This window comes from Macadamia integrifolia, chromosome 2, assembly GCF_013358625.1.
Source record: "Macadamia integrifolia cultivar HAES 741 chromosome 2, SCU_Mint_v3, whole genome shotgun sequence".
Classification (NCBI taxonomy): domain Eukaryota; kingdom Viridiplantae; phylum Streptophyta; class Magnoliopsida; order Proteales; family Proteaceae; genus Macadamia; species Macadamia integrifolia.
The window spans coordinates 34,281,981-34,301,317 of NC_056558.1; the positions used below are offsets into that span (position 1 = coordinate 34,281,981).

General features: G+C 38.2%; 2 protein-coding genes across 5 annotated transcripts in view; both read left to right on the forward strand.

Moving 5' to 3' along the window:
- Positions 1-10,088: 10,088 nt before the first annotated feature.
- LOC122072075 (FCS-Like Zinc finger 10-like) lies at positions 10,089-12,922 on the forward strand. 3 transcript variants are annotated; one of them, XR_006138325.1, is made up of 4 exons: positions 10,089-10,265; positions 11,140-12,252; positions 12,384-12,603; positions 12,708-12,922. XR_006138325.1 is itself a non-coding variant. In XM_042636617.1 (3 exons), exons 2-3 carry the CDS (start codon positions 11,192-11,194, stop codon positions 12,535-12,537), a joined length of 1,215 nt encoding a protein of 404 aa, XP_042492551.1. In that variant the 5' UTR covers positions 10,089-10,265; positions 11,140-11,191; the 3' UTR covers positions 12,538-12,922. The 3 variants fall into 3 exon arrangements, 1 of the variants encoding a protein (XP_042492551.1); XR_006138326.1 differs by having other exon boundaries at positions 12,723-12,922; XM_042636617.1 differs by having other exon boundaries at positions 12,384-12,922.
- A 4,550-nt stretch (positions 12,923-17,472) lies between these two features.
- LOC122089366 (MAR-binding filament-like protein 1-1) overlaps positions 17,473-19,337 on the forward strand; it is a 4,407-nt gene continuing 2,542 nt past the window's right edge. The window contains exon 1 of one of the 2 annotated variants that reach the window (XM_042659038.1): positions 17,473-17,867. In XM_042659038.1, coding sequence (XP_042514972.1) covers positions 17,582-17,867 — 286 coding nt within the window. In that variant the 5' untranslated portion in view covers positions 17,473-17,581. The remainder of the gene's footprint in view (positions 17,868-19,337) is intronic. The other variant, XM_042659028.1, reaches the window with a different exon arrangement.

The following is a 19,337-nucleotide window of genomic DNA, read 5'->3' on the forward strand; positions in this document are numbered from 1 at the left end:
GTTTCTTGCCTATATAAATTATGGAATAAGGTTCTTTGAGCAAGCGGCCACCCTATACCCCCACCTTACTGACTATTTGATCCCTATCTTCACATATTGGCCCTTCAATCTATGAGTGTAGAAAACAACTCTCTCCATTGTCATTGCATAAATCTTCTCCCCTCTTTCTCTCTCAACCTTGATCACCACTGCATTTGCCCATTTCTCGCCGTTGTTTCTCTCCATGTTCTTTCTCGTCAGTCTTACACCAAATTCGACTTCTCCCTATGAACTACACCTTCAAAGTCCAAGCCATGGCGCTAAGAAGCTCTGTTTCATCCTCCCTTCAATTTTCACCAGTAATTCGACGGTCCCCTCTATTAGCCATACAGGGGCCCACCAATCGGCCTCAATCTTTCTGGACTAAGCCCCCAGCTTGTGGTATGCTTCATATGACATTAAGTCCACGATGGCTCCCATATCGATTAGTACTTTGTGGAATGGGAAGTTGGCGATGACTAACTAAAGAACGATCACGTCGTTGTGGGGCCAATTGAGTCTTTCCAAGTCAAAGTTCGAGAAGGTGATCACTAGGTCACTCGGGCGTTCTTGATGGGTTGCTCACTAGTATAGACAAATCGTACATGAGCCTTGGCCTTTCTAACAGATTTCGCCCCTATTCCGCCCATTATTGTGAGGATTGCAGGTTTGGTGGGTCTATTCCCGTCGGACTTCATGGTTGTGGTTTCTAGTTCGCCCTCTCTAGGATCATCCCTCCTCTTACTTGGACTTGCCTCGTCACAGGAGCGGCGGTCTTCCTCAAACTTCTGCCTTAGGTATTTGTTCAGATATCCTGCCTTAATCAGTTCATCAATCTCTCTTTTTAAGGCTTTGCAATCTTCTGGGTCATGGCCATGGTTGCGATGGTATCTGCAATATTTGTTAGGTTTCCTCTCTTTGGCTTTGCGACCATTGGCTTGGGCCAACGAAAAAACTTTTGATCCTAGATCTCTAACAGCAAGTCTGTGTGTGATCGGTCCAACTTGTAATGATTGGTGTCATTAGTTTAGTTGAATGGATAATCCAGCCTGTTCTTCTTCTGTTCATGATCATCATCTTTAGTCCTTTGAGGCCTTTTTTCTGTTTTTGTTTGAAAGGTCAGCTTTGTCAACAATCCCTTTTGCCGCCAGCACCTCATCCATGTTGGCAATTGATTACATCTCCTCAGCAGGTTGGGCAAAGTTTTAGGTAGGTTAGGTAGGTCGAGTTCTAAGGATCGAACTAGCTCTGGGTGGGTAATAGCATTGAACAGTGAGCTATATACTATGCCTTCAAGCATATTTTTACCTCCAACGTGGCCTTGGTGAATCTTGTGATGAATTCTTGTATAGGTTTGCCAGGCTTTTGCTTCATATTCATCACATTGACAGGGGTCTGTCGATGTTTAATATTGGCCTGAAATCTTGTGAGGAATGCCTTTGTCAATTCATCGTAGCTTTCAGATCGACCTGAGCCTTAGGTTTGACATCCACAGAAGGGCTGCATCCTACAAGGAAGCTGCGAAGGCTCGAAAAATGGTGGCATCCGACTTCCCATAAGTAGTCATGGCAGAGTTGTAATATAGGAGGTGATCATATGGGTCAGTCGTTCCATTGTACATTATGAGGTTGGGTCATTGAAATTATTGGGTAGATCCGAGTCCATCAGCTAGTCGGATAAGGCGTTGTGAGCCGGGGTTATAGCCAAGTCAAACATAAGCTTTTGCATGCCATCAAACTTTTCACTCAAGCATTGGAGGCATCGCTCTAGGTCCTGTCTATTTGATCCATCTTCGGCTCAGGGTCTGGCGTCAGTGCCTTGGGGTCGCCTTTCTGCTTGTATCGGGCTTCTTCCCCGCGTTTGATGCCTCATGAGCTTCTCTTCATGAACATGTCTCATAGCTCGAATTCTTGGTTTGGGTCGGTGTCTATGCTTCCCAAGCTGATTTTGTCCCTGATCTCGTTCTATCGGCACGTGGTGTAGAACTTGGGACGAGTGCCTAGATGTGAGCCTCGGTGTGATCGTTGACACCAGGTCGGGGCAAAGGAAGCAGTGCAGGCATTGTTTTGCCTAGTTAGTGAAGTCGGGAGCACCAAGCCGAACTGTCGGATAAAGCTCATAACAAGGTCGCGAGCATATGCATTTGTAAACTCTGAATTTGCGCATCGACCCCTGGATCTTGCAAGTTGGTAGTCTGGGTCGGATGAGTTTGTAAAGGGCTCTGTTCAACGGGTGGTGGCATTGCTTCTGTACGCATGCCGACACTTGAAAAAGGAGGTGGTGGTGCAGGTCCTTCTATTGGGATTAGTAGTACCTGACCACTGTTTGGTTGATATGGGTTGTTCCTTGGCCTTCTGGGACGCGAGGATCTCCCATTGGCGAGGACACAACACGATCACTTCGTAGCTGCATTGAAGAACGTTGGGCTTTGATTCAGTTGTTTCCTATAGACGGCGCCAAACTGATGTGATGAATTCTGACGAGCACACTGTACAGGAGGGAAGTAATGTAGTTCTACGAGGAAAGTCAATTAGTCGGAGGCACTGAGTTGAACCGGTAGGATAATCCTCCGATGCTAAAATCAGAAATTTGCAATATTAAACTCAAAACCTTTTGTAATTTTTCGATCCCCTTTCTGGAGACTTACCTTCTATATTTATAGGCCATGCTCAACCTGTCATTCTAGTTTCCATATTCTTTGGGACTCTTGCTTGTGCAAGTGGAATATTCCAAATATCCCTTGTCTGGCAGGAGTTGGAGTTCCTCTGGGAACTCGCTGTAGCCTGGCCGTATCTTTTGAAGATTCCTTGGTGGCATATTCTCATTTCTTTTAGGACTCCCTCACTGCGAGGAGTCTTGCGGGTAGAGTCCTGAGGAAAAGGGTTTCCTGGCTGGCAGCATGAGAACTAGCTCCTCCCTATAAGGGAGCCTGTTAAAAGACAATGGGTCAGAAGTCAGATTGAGGGTTTATTTGAATAACAGACAAGGTAGGGGCTCGTCAAGACAGAGCCGAGGCAAGGGCTCAATAGGTCATGGGATGAGGTGTAGGCTCATCCTAGTCTGCCCGAGGTGGGGGCTCAACAGGTCATGGGGCAAGGTGTAATCTCATCCCAATTTCGCTGAGGCGAGGGCTCGGTAGGTCGTGGGACGCGGCGTAGGCTTGTCAGGTCGTGGGACGAGGCGTAAGCTCATCCTGGTCTAGCCGAGTGAGGGCTCAGCAGGTCTTGATGAGGTAGTGTGTGCCTTCTCCAATTGCCCGCAACTCGACTATTGAGCCAGTGGCATATCTTGACACATCAATACTCAATCTTGGATTTTAATACGATATGATCGATACAGCTAATCCGATATCAATACCAAAAAACCATGGCCCTTATTCCAACAAATACCAATAAAAATACAAGAGAAAACATCAATAAGATGATATTTTCACCTTGAATGGGCAGCCGGGCATCCACTCCCTCCCTCGGGGCGCAGCCCAGACAGAGTACTTTTTGTCATAATTTAAACAACCGGAAGCACTTTTGCTAATATTATTTATGATTTCCTCTAAAGTGTTTTTAATCGTGTTATTTGAAAAATTTAAAAGACCCAATATTTTTTTATCCATTTATTCCTCCTATGTATAGGATAAGAGTGAGTTCAGTTTGTTCGTCCACGTAGGCCTATACACGTGTGGATGGGGCCCACAAGGTAGCCAAGGTTCTATCCGAGAAAGAAAGGACGACCGTTTGATGAAAGCAACTGTTTGAGAATCTTTGATTCTAAGTCGTTTGATTTCTTTGGGATGCTGATCGTGAGGTTTAGAACGTGTTGTCCATCTACTGCCACACGAAATCATGAAAAGCTGAGTCACGCAAAACGACGAAAAAGGCTGCACTTAAAAAGGAAATGAAGTGGACCAGGGGAATGATGACTCTGTATTAGTTCCATTTGGGTCAAAGTTATAAATATTGTTGATGACGTGGCATAGAAAGGGCCCTAAGCAGATGATAACATTAACGGTTAGATAACGGCGTTAGTTGAGATGTGATAATAAGTAGCGTGACCGACGATTTAACGGACCTTTGACCGTTAAAATACTGGTAAAGACCCTCGATTAGTCGTTAGAGATGGAAGTTCCTTGGTCCTTTACCTTCTCACCATGGAAATGTGGATGGAATGACTAAGAAGATTAAGATCCATTTACGTGACAAGTGGAATTACGAGAATACCCTCATCTCTGTTCCCTCGAACAATTCTTTTACTTTCTGAGTAGCTTTCTTTCAATTAAGCAACAAAGTGAAAGGTTTTTTTTTTTTTTTTTTTTTTTTTTTTAAAATACCAAAGGTTATGTTTGGTTGCAAGGAAAATTTAAAGGGAAAAAGAATGAAATTTTCAACTTAAAAAAAAAATGTTTGCAATATTATCCCTTGTGATTATATCACTAACTCTAAATCATGTCATATTTAGTTATTAAATTTTACATACAAAATACTTTGCTAAAATATAAACATGTAAAATATATTATTACTAAATATGATAAGAAAATAATCACATAGGATGATAATTGCAATTTTTTTTTTTTTTTTTTTAAATTTCACTTTCCTTCCATTTAATTCCCCTTACAACCAAACAAAATTTTAGTAAAAATTCAAATGCAAGGTTCTAAGTATCGAAATTGAATCGATTGTATCGTATCATTTTCGGCCTTTGATAGTTGGATGATCTTAGATCAGGTATCGATATGAGACCAAGGTTAAAATCATAAAGAAAAATTCATTTTTTTTTTATGAAAATTAAGGTTAAAAGTTAAAACCGGCGGACGCAAATTGATATCATATATTTGTGGAGACTAGTTTCAGTGGTTTGTAATACAAAAAAAAAAAAAAAAAAAAAAAAATCGATAAATACAAAAGAGAGAAAGGATTAAGATCATAAATCCCAATTGATTAATTAGTTGCAATACCATTGGCCATAACAACATTTTGGAATTGAATTGAATGACCCAACTATATTCAACAAATCTTTGAATTGGAGGTAAATGTTGTATTTTTTTTTTTTATGTTGTAAATACCACCAGATTCATGAATAATGAACTTTTTTTTAATCATTCTCAAATTAAAAAAAAAAAAAAAATGAGGCTTTGGTAGATCTCAAGTTTCAAAGTTAAGAGTGGATATAACACCTGGTCATGTTCAAGAAGTTACAACTAAATTTATTAATAGGTGTAAATTGTTGCCATTAAAAGAAATTGTAATATTTTTAATTATTTTTTTATCTTATCCCAAGAAGTATTTAATGCAAGAATTGAAAAGTTATTTACAATAAGCAACTCCATGGAGAAAATTTTATCAATCAAATAGTTGTGACAGAAGATTACTACATGAAAGAGAATAATTTTTAACCCATTCATGCTAATCACACCAAGCACTAATTTTCTCTTCACTTCTCTTCATAATTATTTTGTGCAAAGGGCTTTTGAATGGTACACATCTTATTAAAAAAAAAAAATTATTTGTATTGTCTAGTCTTGAAAATATTGTCAAGAGTCCATAGTTAGCAAAAACAGGAACGACAAAAAAATAGAAACGAACGGTACAGGTTTTAAATGTGTAACATTCAAACATACGGGACAAAAAAAAAAGGGTAGTATACTCATACAAATTAAGGAATTATTACATGAATACCTGCATCTAATGTTCAAAACAACTACAGTATTCAACACTAATATATATATATATATATATCTCATGTCTCATTATAAGTTTTATGGCATACAATTAAATATCATCCAACACCAATTTTAAATTCATACACCACACATGTCCAAGCCTTATTGAGCAATGTGGCTTGACTATGATGTTCATTGTTATCAACATAGTCAACACACTTTTGGAGTAATGTATGTTCAGTTTGAATTGGGAGTCATCACCTTAGAAATATTTTTCAGCAAATGCATCAGTTTGTATCTCAATTTCAGGATCCATACATTGATATTGAGTTAAAGGCGATATATGAGAAATATAGGCCATTGAGTTAGCTTCAAATCATCGAAAGAATCAGGCCAATCAGAGTTCAGGAGAGAGAGATATGGTCAATTAAGTAGACATTATATTCAATAAGTTAAATCTTAAAAAACACAAAAAAAGGGAAACGTGTTTAAACGTGTTTTAAATATGTTTAGAATGGGAATGCTTGCCATATGGAGTTTTTTCCCATATCTTTGGGAAGTATATGAAAAAATGTGTTTTTAATGGTAAAATATGGAAACGTGTTTAAAACGGAGCTTTAAACAATGTTTTTGTTATGAGTGATGATTATGTAGTCATTTTCAATTGTTGAATAGTTCCATGCTTTGGAATAGGCACGTGCTAAAATTTGAAATCTAATTCAAGTGATCTATTTTTCCACATCAATCATAATCTATCCCAATCCCAAGTCCACATCCTTTGCAGTAAATGGTGAGATGTGTTAAGCATCAAACAATTAAGAGCATTTAAACACGTGTCCCAATAGTCTTCCAACCACTTGATGTTCACTGTATCAGTGCAATGACTATAAACGATTTTCACACTCCAATCCCATAGCATAGGGTTTTGTAGAGAAAGGCACATTGGAAAATAGGTTGTACTGCCCAGGATGAGGTTGTGAACGAGAGCAAGTGATCAAGTTCTGCTCCATAGAAAGAATGGAGCTCATACAACTCAACTTACACCACACCTGGCTAACTGATACATTAGCTAGCCAATAATATATACCCATCTATTGGCTGTTTGAAAAAGAGAAAAAATAATAATAATTCGGAGATCTATTGTTCCTTTTATTTTTTTTATTATTATTATTTTTTTTAGAAAATAAAATTCATGAAAATAGAGAAATAAAAAGATGATTTTAAACTATCAATTCTCACTCAGAGTTGGGAGAGTGCATAGTAATGTCTTGAGTACATGTAAACATGCATTAATATTCAAAAAAATGGTATTTGATTATTTTCAAATTTGACATGATCATTTGTGACATTTAGAAAAATACAGACCTTTGTGACATAATAATTCAAGGGAAAAGATTGAAGATGCTGCTAGGGAACCCAACCTGTGTCACTCTCTCTCCCTCTACTTTTGAAATGACACTATTACCCCCTTATTCTAACCCCCTAATTGGTTGAGCCGCTAGCTCTAAGAAAGCTATCGCATGCCGAAGCCTCTTCCATTATTTAATGTCCAAATAATATTAATATGCATCATTCGTAAGATTGGAGGGCAAATGAAAATTTTTACTCATGCAAATGAAAATTTTTACTCATGCACAATATAACAAAATGCCATGCAAAATTTCATAGAACTGTTCTAGAAGTTGATTGCATCCATAGACATGCATTTGAATCAATATCCTGTTAAAGAAAAAAATAATTACTAAAAGAAGTTTAAAAAATATACGAGGAAGAACTTTTTCTGGAAGCATGGCCTATGTTAGTGCATCTACGTGTCTTAATAATTTAAAAAATAAGAAAGGTGAGAGAAAATACTTGTTTTTTGGAAAAAAGGTCTTGCAAGCACAATTTTTTGCCAAGTTTTCACGATCTTGTTGTGATCTCAACAGAATCCTGAACTTAAAGGGTAATTTGGATATTTTTTTTTTTATTTTTCAAACTTTTAGATGGTCTTTGGGATCCTCAAAGATTTTGATGGATTTCTCATAGGTTTCTTGGGTTATTTTCCTCTAGAAAATGAGTTGTCTTTCAAATCAGGGAGAAGCCTTTATAGTAATTTTTGGGGGCAAAAAGGGTAAAACAAAGGAGGGGGAGAAGTGGTGCCAGCCACCACCTAAGGGGTCACGGTGACGCCATTGGGCTACCATGGGCATTGCTACCATGTGACAGTTTCAAAATGACTACAAAACCTAATTTTAGGGTTTCATGTGCTGATTTTTGGATAACGATAACTTTTTATAAATCATTGGATTTTCGCAAGCCAAACGTTAGAAAATATTTCCAAGTACGATCCAATTATGTGGAGATAAGATGCAAATTCCATTGCAAATGTAGTCAAAATTACATTCAAAGTGAGGTAACCATAAAATAATAATTGACATGAAAATAATGGCCAAATGACATCATATTCCAATCGAAGTATAAATTCAGGTTTAGAATGTAGACTTTTCGATAGGAAAAAAAAATGTATAGTTCATGATATTTATCTAAAATTTTTTCCAAATTTCATGTAAATAAAGAAAAACAACACCTATATTTCATCCAACCTATTAATTGAAACAAATCATAGTAGGAATTATACAAGGAAAAGGAAAGAAAAAGGGGGAAAAAAAATGAAAATCTGTAGTAATGAATTGAAGAGGGTGGATTCGATGATTACATCTGCGAATCCTCAAATCACTGAAATTCTCCATTGGATACTAAAAAACAAACAAAAAATGATAAGAATTTTAAAATTTCAATTTTATCATAAGAAAATCTTGAGAGATTTGGCATAATTAAAAAAGAAATATTTATAATTATGACCATATGTGACTATATCATTAATTTCAAATTATTACATATATGGTTATTAAATTTCATTTTTCTTCACATCCAAAATCCTTTGCTATAATATGCAAAATAAAAATTACATGTAAAATGTTATCATAACTAAACATGGTTAAAAAATGAAGTAGTTTATGCAATCACATGGGATCATACAAATGATGCTTATAATATTTATTTATTATTATTATTTTTTTAAGTACAAAAATTTCTGATCCCTTTCCTTAAATATCCTTTGCAATCAAACGTAACCAAAGGAAAAATAGATTTTACCAGATATTATGTCAGATCAATAACTAATCGGGAGGCCGATACCATTACTCACTTTGAAATTAGTCAAGAGATCGACACATCTTAACTGATACAGATTGACAACTACGACTGATCCGAAACCCCATTTTTTAGACGATACCAATCAATGGATTCCACCCCTCCTAGCCATTAAATTATTGGAAGATTGATATAGTGACTGTTGCTGTTGGGTTGGATAGGATGGGGACCGTGAATGGGACATCCATCAAGTTTTGAAGTCAAGAAACACAATAGTATGGCAAATCACATATTGAGTTATTTTCCTTTGTATTATAACTTTCTAAACCTTCATCAAAATTAACCTATTAATGTGCCATAGGTTGTATTGCTTTTCCTAGAAAACTTATCACATGGGTCAATATCGAGGCCCTTATTTGAGTAAGGCACGGTACATAACCTATAAGTGCGCGTTAGCACAATGGGGTTCGGAGATCAACTTACTCTTTATTGGGCTCATCCCAACGTGTTATCGTAGTAGTTTAATTGTTGCATCAGATTCGATTATCTTGTGCTTGTCATCATTCAGCAGGGACAGTATTAGAAGTTTCTTTATTCTTCGAGTAATGGCCTTTGTATACTCTGAAAGCCATGATAAAGGAGCGTTCTTTCGATGTCTGTTGGAGGGAATCTCCCTGTTGACAAGAACCAGAATGAGATCCTCTTTAATACAACTAGGCACCCAACGTATATCTGACGGTTGGGAGTCTATTGTGGAGCATATCTGAATGCTCCCAATTATCGAATAGGTGCTGAGAAACATCTAAATCCTAGAGGACTTGGCAATAAAATTTGAACACAAACTTAATTAGCCAAATAAAAATAAATAAAATTGCACCATAAGGACTCAAAATGCTTGTGATGTTTAAGAAAAAAAAAATAAAGGCTATTCCTGTCATTTGACTTACACACATCTCGAAGATCTCCAAGTTTCTTAGAAAACTCGCGAGTTACTTAGAGTAAGTCGGCCCGATCAATCACCAATCAATCCATGGTTAACTACCGTGGACGTTAGCCAGTTATTTTTGAACCCCACAGTCAGCTTTGTCTTCTTCTGCTGACTCTCTTGGTACACTTTGAAGCCTTTTTCAACTGAAAAAAAAAAAAAAAAAAAAAAAAAGGAACAGGGAGAGAATATACTCTATACATGTATTCTGTACAGATTATCTCAAGAAATACGTATTTTATGTCAATCATGAGAGAGAGAGAGAAGTATATGTGTATCAGAAGGCTCACTGCTTTGCTGATTTTGATGAATGCAAGAGAAGAAAGAGAAAAAGAGGAAAGAAAATAAAAGAGTGGAGGGAGGAAGAGAGTACAGAGGTGTACTGCACAAGATTCACACCTTTGTCGATATATATTTTTACTGCATTTGGAGGACTGGTCTCTCATCTGGGAAGTTTTCAGGGGAGAAAACCAGGTGGGTTTTCCATTTTCTTCATGATCTTCTCTTCCATTCCTTATTTCAGTCATTCCAGACTCATTCGATGACTTCTTGGAGATTGGGTTTTTGGTTTGGATGTGAAATATAGGAAAAGAGATTTAGTTTGGGTTATGTGTCTTCGGTTGATTTTTTTCCTTCAGCCATGCATGCATGTTCTTAAGGTTTCAGTGCTTTTCTTTGCTGAATGATCAGAGTTTTGTCAAATGGGTATTTTCTATTTGGTGATTTAAGGACCTCATCGGTGCATTTTTCTGGAGTTATTTATCATTTTATAAACTTGAATTTGTGGCTAAAAATTCAGATTAAAAAGCTTTCAATGTAAGTTACTTTTTCGGCTCCCAATGCATGGTCCGTGGTTGCCTCTTCTGCTTCTTCTTGTGTTTTGTTCTATTGATCTGTGCCATCAGTCCTATTTTCAATTGTTGATTGAAATCCGGCGATGGATGTGACCTCAAGTGCGGTTTTGAATGATCCTTGAGGGTTTTTGTCTGCATTGAGGGAAGCTTCTCCATTTTGGGTTGATTGTTCGATTGTTGATCATCAACATCCTTGTGGGATTTCAGAGCTTTTCCTGTTGATGTTTCTTATATGGGCATTTTGAGACTCTGATCTCATCGCCAGATTCTGCTCTCTTTCTCTTGTTTTACTCTTCAATCCAACCAAACCCATAGCTTATTTTCTTGTTGAGTGCCATTGCTTCAATCTGACATCATGTTCCTCATTTTTGTGTTGTCTATCTTTCGATGGTCATTCAACGCCATACGGTTGCTTTATCTATAGTTCCTCTCTTGATTATACTTTCTCTTTCTTCAATTTATTGATGCACTGTTCTTGTAATTTATTAATGCAGTAAGAGGTGAAGAGCTTCTGTTTTCTTCGGAGGGAGCTGAAGTTTTGAGATAATGTTGAGAAAGAGAAGCCGATCAATCCAGAAAGATCAATATAAGGGCCATCTAATGTCGGATTCTGCTTCTGAGAACCCCGATGTTCTGGGGCAGAAGCTCAAAAGTGGCTCCTTTTTCAGTGTCCCCGGTTTGTTTGTAGGGTTCAGCAGTAAGGGTTTATTAGATTCTGACTCTGCAAGGAGCCCTACATCTACTTTAGATTATAAGGTTTTTGCAAATCTAGGCAACCCTTTTAGGTCTCCAAGAGCAAGCCCGGATGGGCCTCACAAAAGCTGGGATTGCAGTAAGGTCGGCCTTGGCATTTTGGATTCTCTAAAAGATGAAGCCAAACCATCTGGTAAAGGTCTTGGAACTTCGGAGAGTAAGAGTATTCTTTTTGGATCGCAGATGAGGATGAACAACCCTTCCTCCCCGAACCATCTGTACTGTTCGATTGATTCTTCCCTCCCTAAAATCCCTGCGGTTTCTCCAAGTACCCAGATTGAATGTCCTCGACTGCAACTGGGTAGTTCGGAGAATGTGTTGGGAGCCAGAGAGACCCGATTAGAACCTGGGCCATTAGGAAAATTGCGGTCTTCTTTGTCAGATTCTAGCCGCTCAGCGTCGTCCTTGAATAGCTTAACATACATCAACACCAATTTGAATTCTGAAGATTATTGGGCTACTAAGGGAACGGTCCAGGTTGGTTCCCCTCTGGTAATGAGTGGGGGCTCAAGTTTTGACAATTCTTTGGTTGTGAAGCCGAGTTCACTCCCTGTATCCTTTGGCTCTGGCATTGGTATCGTGGGGTCTCTTTCTGCATGTGAAATTGAACAATCTGAAGACTATACTTGTGTAATTTCTCATGGTGCAAACCCAAGAACAACTCACATTTTTGGTGACCGCATTTTAGAATGTCACGATTTAGTTAGTTGTAAGAAAGAAGAGAAGGTAATTGAATTGTCCCTGGAAGTTAAATGCTCGGATGGTTCCGTTTTGTATCCTTCTGATGGTTTTTTGAGCTATTGTTACACTTGCAAGAAGAAATTGGAGCAGGGGAAAGACATTTACATGTACAGGTTTGTTCGAAGATCTTTGCATGTGTTTTATATCCTCTGCATGCCTTATTAAACATTGTTTTCAATATTGATGAATGGTCACTGTTGAATGTGGATATTGAGACTCTTTAGCTTCCTTTAATTTTGTGCAGGGGAGAGAAAGCATTTTGCAGTAGCAGTTGCCGCTTGCAGGAGATTTTTGTTGAGGAGAAAATGGAGAAAACTGTCGATAATTCCTCTGAATGCTCACCTGATTGTACCTACCCTGAAGAAATATTTCTCGAGGGTATGGTTGTACGCTTGTAGCTACATAAGGCATCGAAGGCTATTTGCCCTGCCAACAAGTCCATGATGGATGAAATTGCAACCAAGGTAAACCCCTGATTATCCGTTTATTAAGAGCTGTCTATGTGAATCGTTTAGCAGCCATGGATGATCGTTATGTACATTGTTTTGTTTTGCTGACTGTGTTTCAGTTTTCATGGTATTAGTTGGTCAAGGGCGGCTGAAGCTAGTTTTTCTTTCCATAAGGGGCATTGTTACATGATTACATATATAATTTTGACTAAGTAGGGTAGAAGCTGATGTGCTGGCTGCCCACCCTCTTTCTTGATTTCTCTTGGCAAGAGATGTAGTACAAGTCCTCTCTAACTTGAGAAGTTCATGATTGAATATAAGCTACTTTAAGATATAATTTGATGTTCTCTCTGTTTTAACTGCTGATTTTCTCAAAAGCAATTGAAGCTTAAGTACATGCAGTGATTGTGTGTTATGTAGGAAGCATGCCACTATGGAATTATTGTTTGACAAACAACAGCAACTCAGCCTTTTCCTAACTAAATGGGTCGGCTACATCGATCAGTGAGAGGGTAAAATACTAATAAAAGTGAAACGAAAGGAACACAGCAACACTTCAGAAACATCCTACCTAAATGGGGTTGGCCAATGGATCCTTGCCCTCCAAACAGTTCTATTTGAGGTCATACTAGAGTCAAGACCTCAATCACTACTGCACCTATGGCCATTCTGGGCTTGCCCCTTGCTCTTTTAGCTCCTGCCATCTGAATTATTGTTTGACAAAGTCCTTATAGAAATCTGTCTACTCCATACCTTATAGGCCTGAGCCATGTCATCATTGTTGTGTGACAATCACCATATCAACAGCTGTTTTTACTGGCATGGTAGTTTTTCTGCATTTACTTACTGATAAGCCACATTCTTTATTAGAAGATGCATCTTCTTGTTTATCTTCATTTATCTTTTCCATATGAATGGGCTGATGCAGCATGAGGTAACCACCAGGTCTAGCTTCCTCTGCATCGCATTCAATATGGAACAGAATTGTTTCGTAGTGAAGGAGAGCATATACTGTACAGCTCTCAGCTGTAAATTTCTAGTGACGCCGTTTCCTCAACCTGCCTGCTTGATTTGTAATTCTTTCATTCTCTAGTAACACCATTTCTTTTATCTGATTACAACCGACCTTCTTGATTCGTGGTTCTTTTGTTATCTCGCCCCCACCTATACCCTCCCAGCCGTCTATTTTGTCATGAGCATTAACAAGAAGCAGGTATAGCCCTAGGAGATACTGGCATCTGCATTCTCTACTTGTCCAATATTGTGAAGTAACCACTATTTGTATACCCCAACCAACCAGAGTAATCCATGACCAAAGGTGCAGATTTTGGAGCCTGTCAAAAGTAAATTTATTTGTATTGTAGTTCTGCTTATTTCCTATCTGAGCATGCCAGATCTGTTACTTGGTTGGCCTGCCCCTCTCATGGTGCCTGCAGCTGTAACTGCAATCCATAATAATTCATTCTTCAGGTTATGTTGGAGAAATAGCTCAAGTAAAGCTCTCTACTTTCCTGCATTTAGTAGCATTCACTTTTATAAGGAAAATTTTGATCATTGTACCACCTAGGTATCCCCACTCACAGCTCCACTTTTTTCCAGTACCCATCCAAACACAGTGGTCCAGGATGATCTCAGGTTTAAGTTGTCATACAGGAGTACTACTAATCTGTTCCCAATTTGCTAACCCTGTCATGTCTGTTAAAAGAGTGAAAAGAGGTGCCAAGTTTCTTATTACGGTTGTCACGGCATCTAGGTGTCCCAAGGTGTTGGACGGGTTTCAGATGCAAGGCGACCATCGCCTCTTGGACCCAGGCGACACCATTCAGATAGGAGAGGATTCAACACAACAATAAGTCATATCAAATCTAAAAGCATAAGTAGAAATGGAATGAAATCATGAATGAAGGATACATAGCACCACTGTTACATGAGCAGATACAAGAAAATAGCACATTTTCATGCTTGCCACTACTGTCTCAGGAGTTCGAATGCAGAGCTGATCATATCATGGTCACCTAAGGTCAGATCAAAAGGTTTTCTTGAACTGGGAATTTCTAAATTGAGATACACTCTTCAAAATAAAATCTACCTTACTGCAATGATGGTTGAGCTCCCACCTCTTACCAGTTTGATCAGATTACAAGAATATAGTCTATGATTGACATGAAATTGGAGGGCTGATGCCTTGTATTCCGTTTCATCATCAATTAATTTAAGACAGTTACCACAACATTCTTCTTTCCATGAGTTTTTGGTCTCCATATGGTACCAGTTAAAAGAGCACCAGGATAAGGTGCTCACCCCACACATATTGGTCGGATCAGTGTCGGAAGGGAATCATCTAATCATGTTCATACAAGTTTGCAGAGGAATTTGATTGTTAGCTGGAAGAGCTTCGTGGTTTGATTAGAGTCCTTTTAGTCCTTTTAATTCTATGAGGAAAATACAAATGATCATAGGACAGCCAAGAACATATTTTTTTACTACCCCTTTTAAAAAAAAAAAAAAAGCCTCAAAACACTGGCTGAGGGTAGAAATCAGGGGTTTTTTTTTTTTATTCTTTTATTTCTATGACGAGAGAATCTTTCGTACATAAAAATACAAGGAAAAAGTTTTCCTACACCAGTTGCTGAATGATGGGACGGATCAGTCACTTTTGACCTAATCTCCCCTCTCCCCCCCTTATTGTACCCTACAAGCACTCCTCTTGCTTCTGATTTCTGAGTGCTCCCAAATAGAAGGTAAGTTGAATGGTCTGGTTCCACTTAACCTAATCCCCCCACCCCTCTTATTGTACTTTACAAGTACTCCTTTTTAAGATGCAAGTAAGCAAGTACGATTTAGCTACTAAGCTTCGAAAGAACATAAATCCACTAAGCTTCGAAATAACATAAATCCCCCAGTTGTTACTAATGCATCTTGATCTCAATTTAATTAAGGAAGTATTGGTGGTTCTTTCCAATAATGGTAACAAGTCAAAATAATATATATATATGGTTGATCTCGTAAAGAGAGGTGAGGGTCATGGTTTTAGGAATTGGATTGGTTGGATCAGAGTGGTATTGGGCTTGATAGATCTTGAGGGTATTTTTGTTTGATTCGAGTGGATTTGGTTCAGTATTGAATTGATATTGGCCTTAACTGATCTTATTCTTGATACCGAGTTCTCAAACTTTGGTGAGGTGTGGGGGTTTTGTAATTTCTTCGTCAAAATACTAAAAGTTGTAGTTATTGTTTGATAATGGACATGATCCATCTTGAGTGAATCACGTAAATCATTGTGTTACGTGTGTGATCTTTCTTCCATTTTTCTCCTGCTAAACTTCTTAAATCCTAGCACACGTAAAATATTTAACTTAGGCATAAAATATAAGAAGAGTGTGTGTTAACTAATCTTTAATGCAAGGAACGTACACAAAGAAGAAAATATGAGAATCTTTTCCAGGAAAATAAAACTGAATTAACTGTGAAATATGTAACGTGGCGAGCCACCATATTTAAATTTCTGGATAACGTTCTTTATCCTCACGTGGCATCAACCTATTGGTCCAACTGCTGATAAATTCCGAGAAAGCGCAAGCGTTATGTTAGCCAAGTATCTGGGTTAGATAAGAAATAGCCTGGTTTAATGATTAAATCACGGAAATGCCACTCATTCAAACGGAAGCTTTTGGGCTGCTCAACCAAGTTAGTTTCGAAGCCCAAACCAATATACGTTTGTTGGACCTTTGAGTATTCAAATAATAAGGCAACGGATAGCAAACTTCTAAGGTCTTTCACGACAGAAATTTATTTTCTTTCTAACATAACCATTTGATCTCGACCCAATGGTAAGGTTGCTCTATCGCGACTAAATGATTATGAGTTCGAATTAAAAATAGCCTATCAGCTAAACAAGGGAGCCTCCCAAGGCCCCACAGTGGTAGGAGCCTCAAGTGATAAGTTAAAAGTAGCCTATCACTTTAACCCTAATGTTTCAAATATAACTGCCCTATCTACCATCAAATCAAAATCAAACCATTTAAAAAACATTCGATTAAGTTCTGAACTTACTCGTTGATCCTACTGGTGTGGTCTTAGGTTGGACAATCCTATCTACCATCAATTGGATGGAACGATAGGTCCTAGTATATTCTTATTTTCCTTTTGGACAAGTGTTCTATGTCCGAGAACGCCCCCTGGTGCCCAAGCATGAGGGGGTGCGAATGACCACCACACCCCTTAGTTGATGCCCCGCATGCTCTCATTGGTTGGGGAGCTATCTTGGGAGCCACACTCCCGACCAGAAAACTCTCCTTTTCTTTTGGATTGAATTCCTTGTCTAGCTGAGTAGTGTATGCTAGAACCTCCATGTGTGTGTGTGTGTCTCTCTCTCTCCTCCCGCAACAGGGCATAAATATGTCATTTTATAGGAGGAAAAAGAGAGATAATGGTAAGTGCTAGCATATGCTACACAACTTGGTAGCATTCTTTCTTCCTTTTCTTTTGCCATAAGGAAAGTTGTCTGATCGTGTTGCTCACGATTCCTAACACAGTTACAACAAATTACTACCCCACTCCCTTGTAAAATAATATTTTTTTATTCTTGTTGATACCTTTGTGTGCGTTCTCATTGGCCCCCAGAGGTGAAGGGGCCACGGGATTAGGTAATAGCCTGGCCATGAGATCTATATAGTGTATACAGTAAGTCAATGGAAACACGAGAGAGAGAGAGAGAGAGAGAGAGAGAGAGAGAGAGAGAGAGAGAGAGAGAAAGAAGAAGAGAAGGTGTCAGGAGGAGAGAATATGAGGTGACCACACACATACACTGGAGGTCAAAAGCAACCAGCGAAAGCCCATGAGTCATGCCATGGTTTAAAATTTTGAAAATGGCTTTATTGAAATTATACCAAGAAGAAAGGAGTATTTGGTTGCCGCTAACGGAAGCCGATTTCAATCGTCTCCTAGAGTCTCATTTCGTTCTCCATTTTCCTCTGGGGAGGAAGCAAAAGCGATGAACTTTGTGATGGGGAGCTCTTCCTTTCTGCAAGCTTCACTTTATCAGTCTCTCACGCCTCCTCCTTATTCTTCATCTTCCTTCTTCTGTTCTAACACAAAAAATGCAGAGCTCAAAAAGAAGAATAACAATAACAATAAAAGCTCAGCAGCCACAGCTTCTATGCGCCCGAAAAATCCCAATAAGGCCAGATTCTGCAGGAGGAGAGCAATTTTTCTTATGGCTATATCTTCTTTTTCATTCCTTCAGTCCAGGGCGAGAGCTGTTGATGCTTTGATAACAGGTTGGTTCGAGATTCTATTAGTTTTTGGTCAACTTTTGGCCGGTTTTGGTTTTGGTTTTGATGGGAATTGCAGATTATTGGGATTTGGCTTGCAAATAGGAACTAAGGTCTGAAATTGGTGAGGTGGGTTTTTCTTTTTTTTTCCCCCCACTTGTTAGTGCTTAGGGCTTTCGCCTAGAAAACACAAAAAGGGTTCCATTTTTGTTTGTTATTCTTGTAATCGTACTCTGGTTGTGGAAGAAATGGTTCTAGTGTTCTACCATGTTAATTTGCTCTAGTTAAGTGAATTATTGGGTTGCAGGCTAATATGATGTAAGGTTTCATGTGTAGATAGTATCCCTGTTTTTTAAATTGATATATTTTTTTTTCCCTCCGCCATAGAGAGCCAGAAAAAATTTCTTTCCTTACCTGTACATAGTAGTCTTCCCCACCAAATTTGCACAGGAAAAAAAAAAGTTTCTTTTATGTTGATCATGACGAGAGTGGGGAAAAGTGATGGGTTGATAAACAAGTAGTGTGGAAAGTTACACCTGCTTGTGCTGATAGTGGCAGAACTGCAGAAATTAGTATCCAAATTATGAATAGGAACCGTGACAGGATGCAATAGAGGCAAAACCCCGGGGGGGGGGGGGTTGATTTTCTTCTATGATGATCATGGCGAGAATTTTAAAAGGTGATGGAATGATAAATAGTGTAGAAATTTACACTTGCTTGAGTGATAGTGGCAGAACTGCAGAAATTAGTATCCAAATTGTGACTAGGAACCACCATGATAGCAATAGAGGCAAATGAAATGTTGTTATGAGAGAAGCCAGCTAGCTGGAGATGTACGTTGAACCATGATGGATCCTATAGCCATAGGAGCATAACTATACTCTGCATCTCTAGACGAGCAATACATGTCATGTGCATATTGGAACAAGTGTTTATAATTACTATGCCTCAATTTAAATGGAGTCCTTTTTTTGCTTCCAACCTGACAGCTCTAGACCCATTTACAGTTGAAATTTGATATTTGGAAGATCCACAAAACCCTATGAACATGTTTTGAAACAGATAGCATATCGATGATGAATATAGATCAGCCTTCTCTGGATAGATCAATTAGGAAAAGCATTTGAACACTTTGAACTTGGATCAGTTTTATAGATCGCTCAGACTTGTCTATTTTCATTGACAACTGGCTTTTGTGGCCTAATGTAGTGCCTAATATTAGTCCTTCATAGTGCTTTTAAACAATTATTCATGCCTAATATATGTAATTCTGAAGACATTAGAATCAACCGAGTCTTCAAGTTTTTGTAGCGACGTCCAAAACTCCTCATCAACGTTTTTTTTTTTTTTTTTTTCAGCTCTTTTGTTTGTTTTTATTTTTTATTTTTAATGAACTAATTTTAATCCTTCATCTCAATCATGGCTTCTGGTGTCCCTTTTTATCACTTATATCTTTTTTTTTTTTCTTTTTTTTTT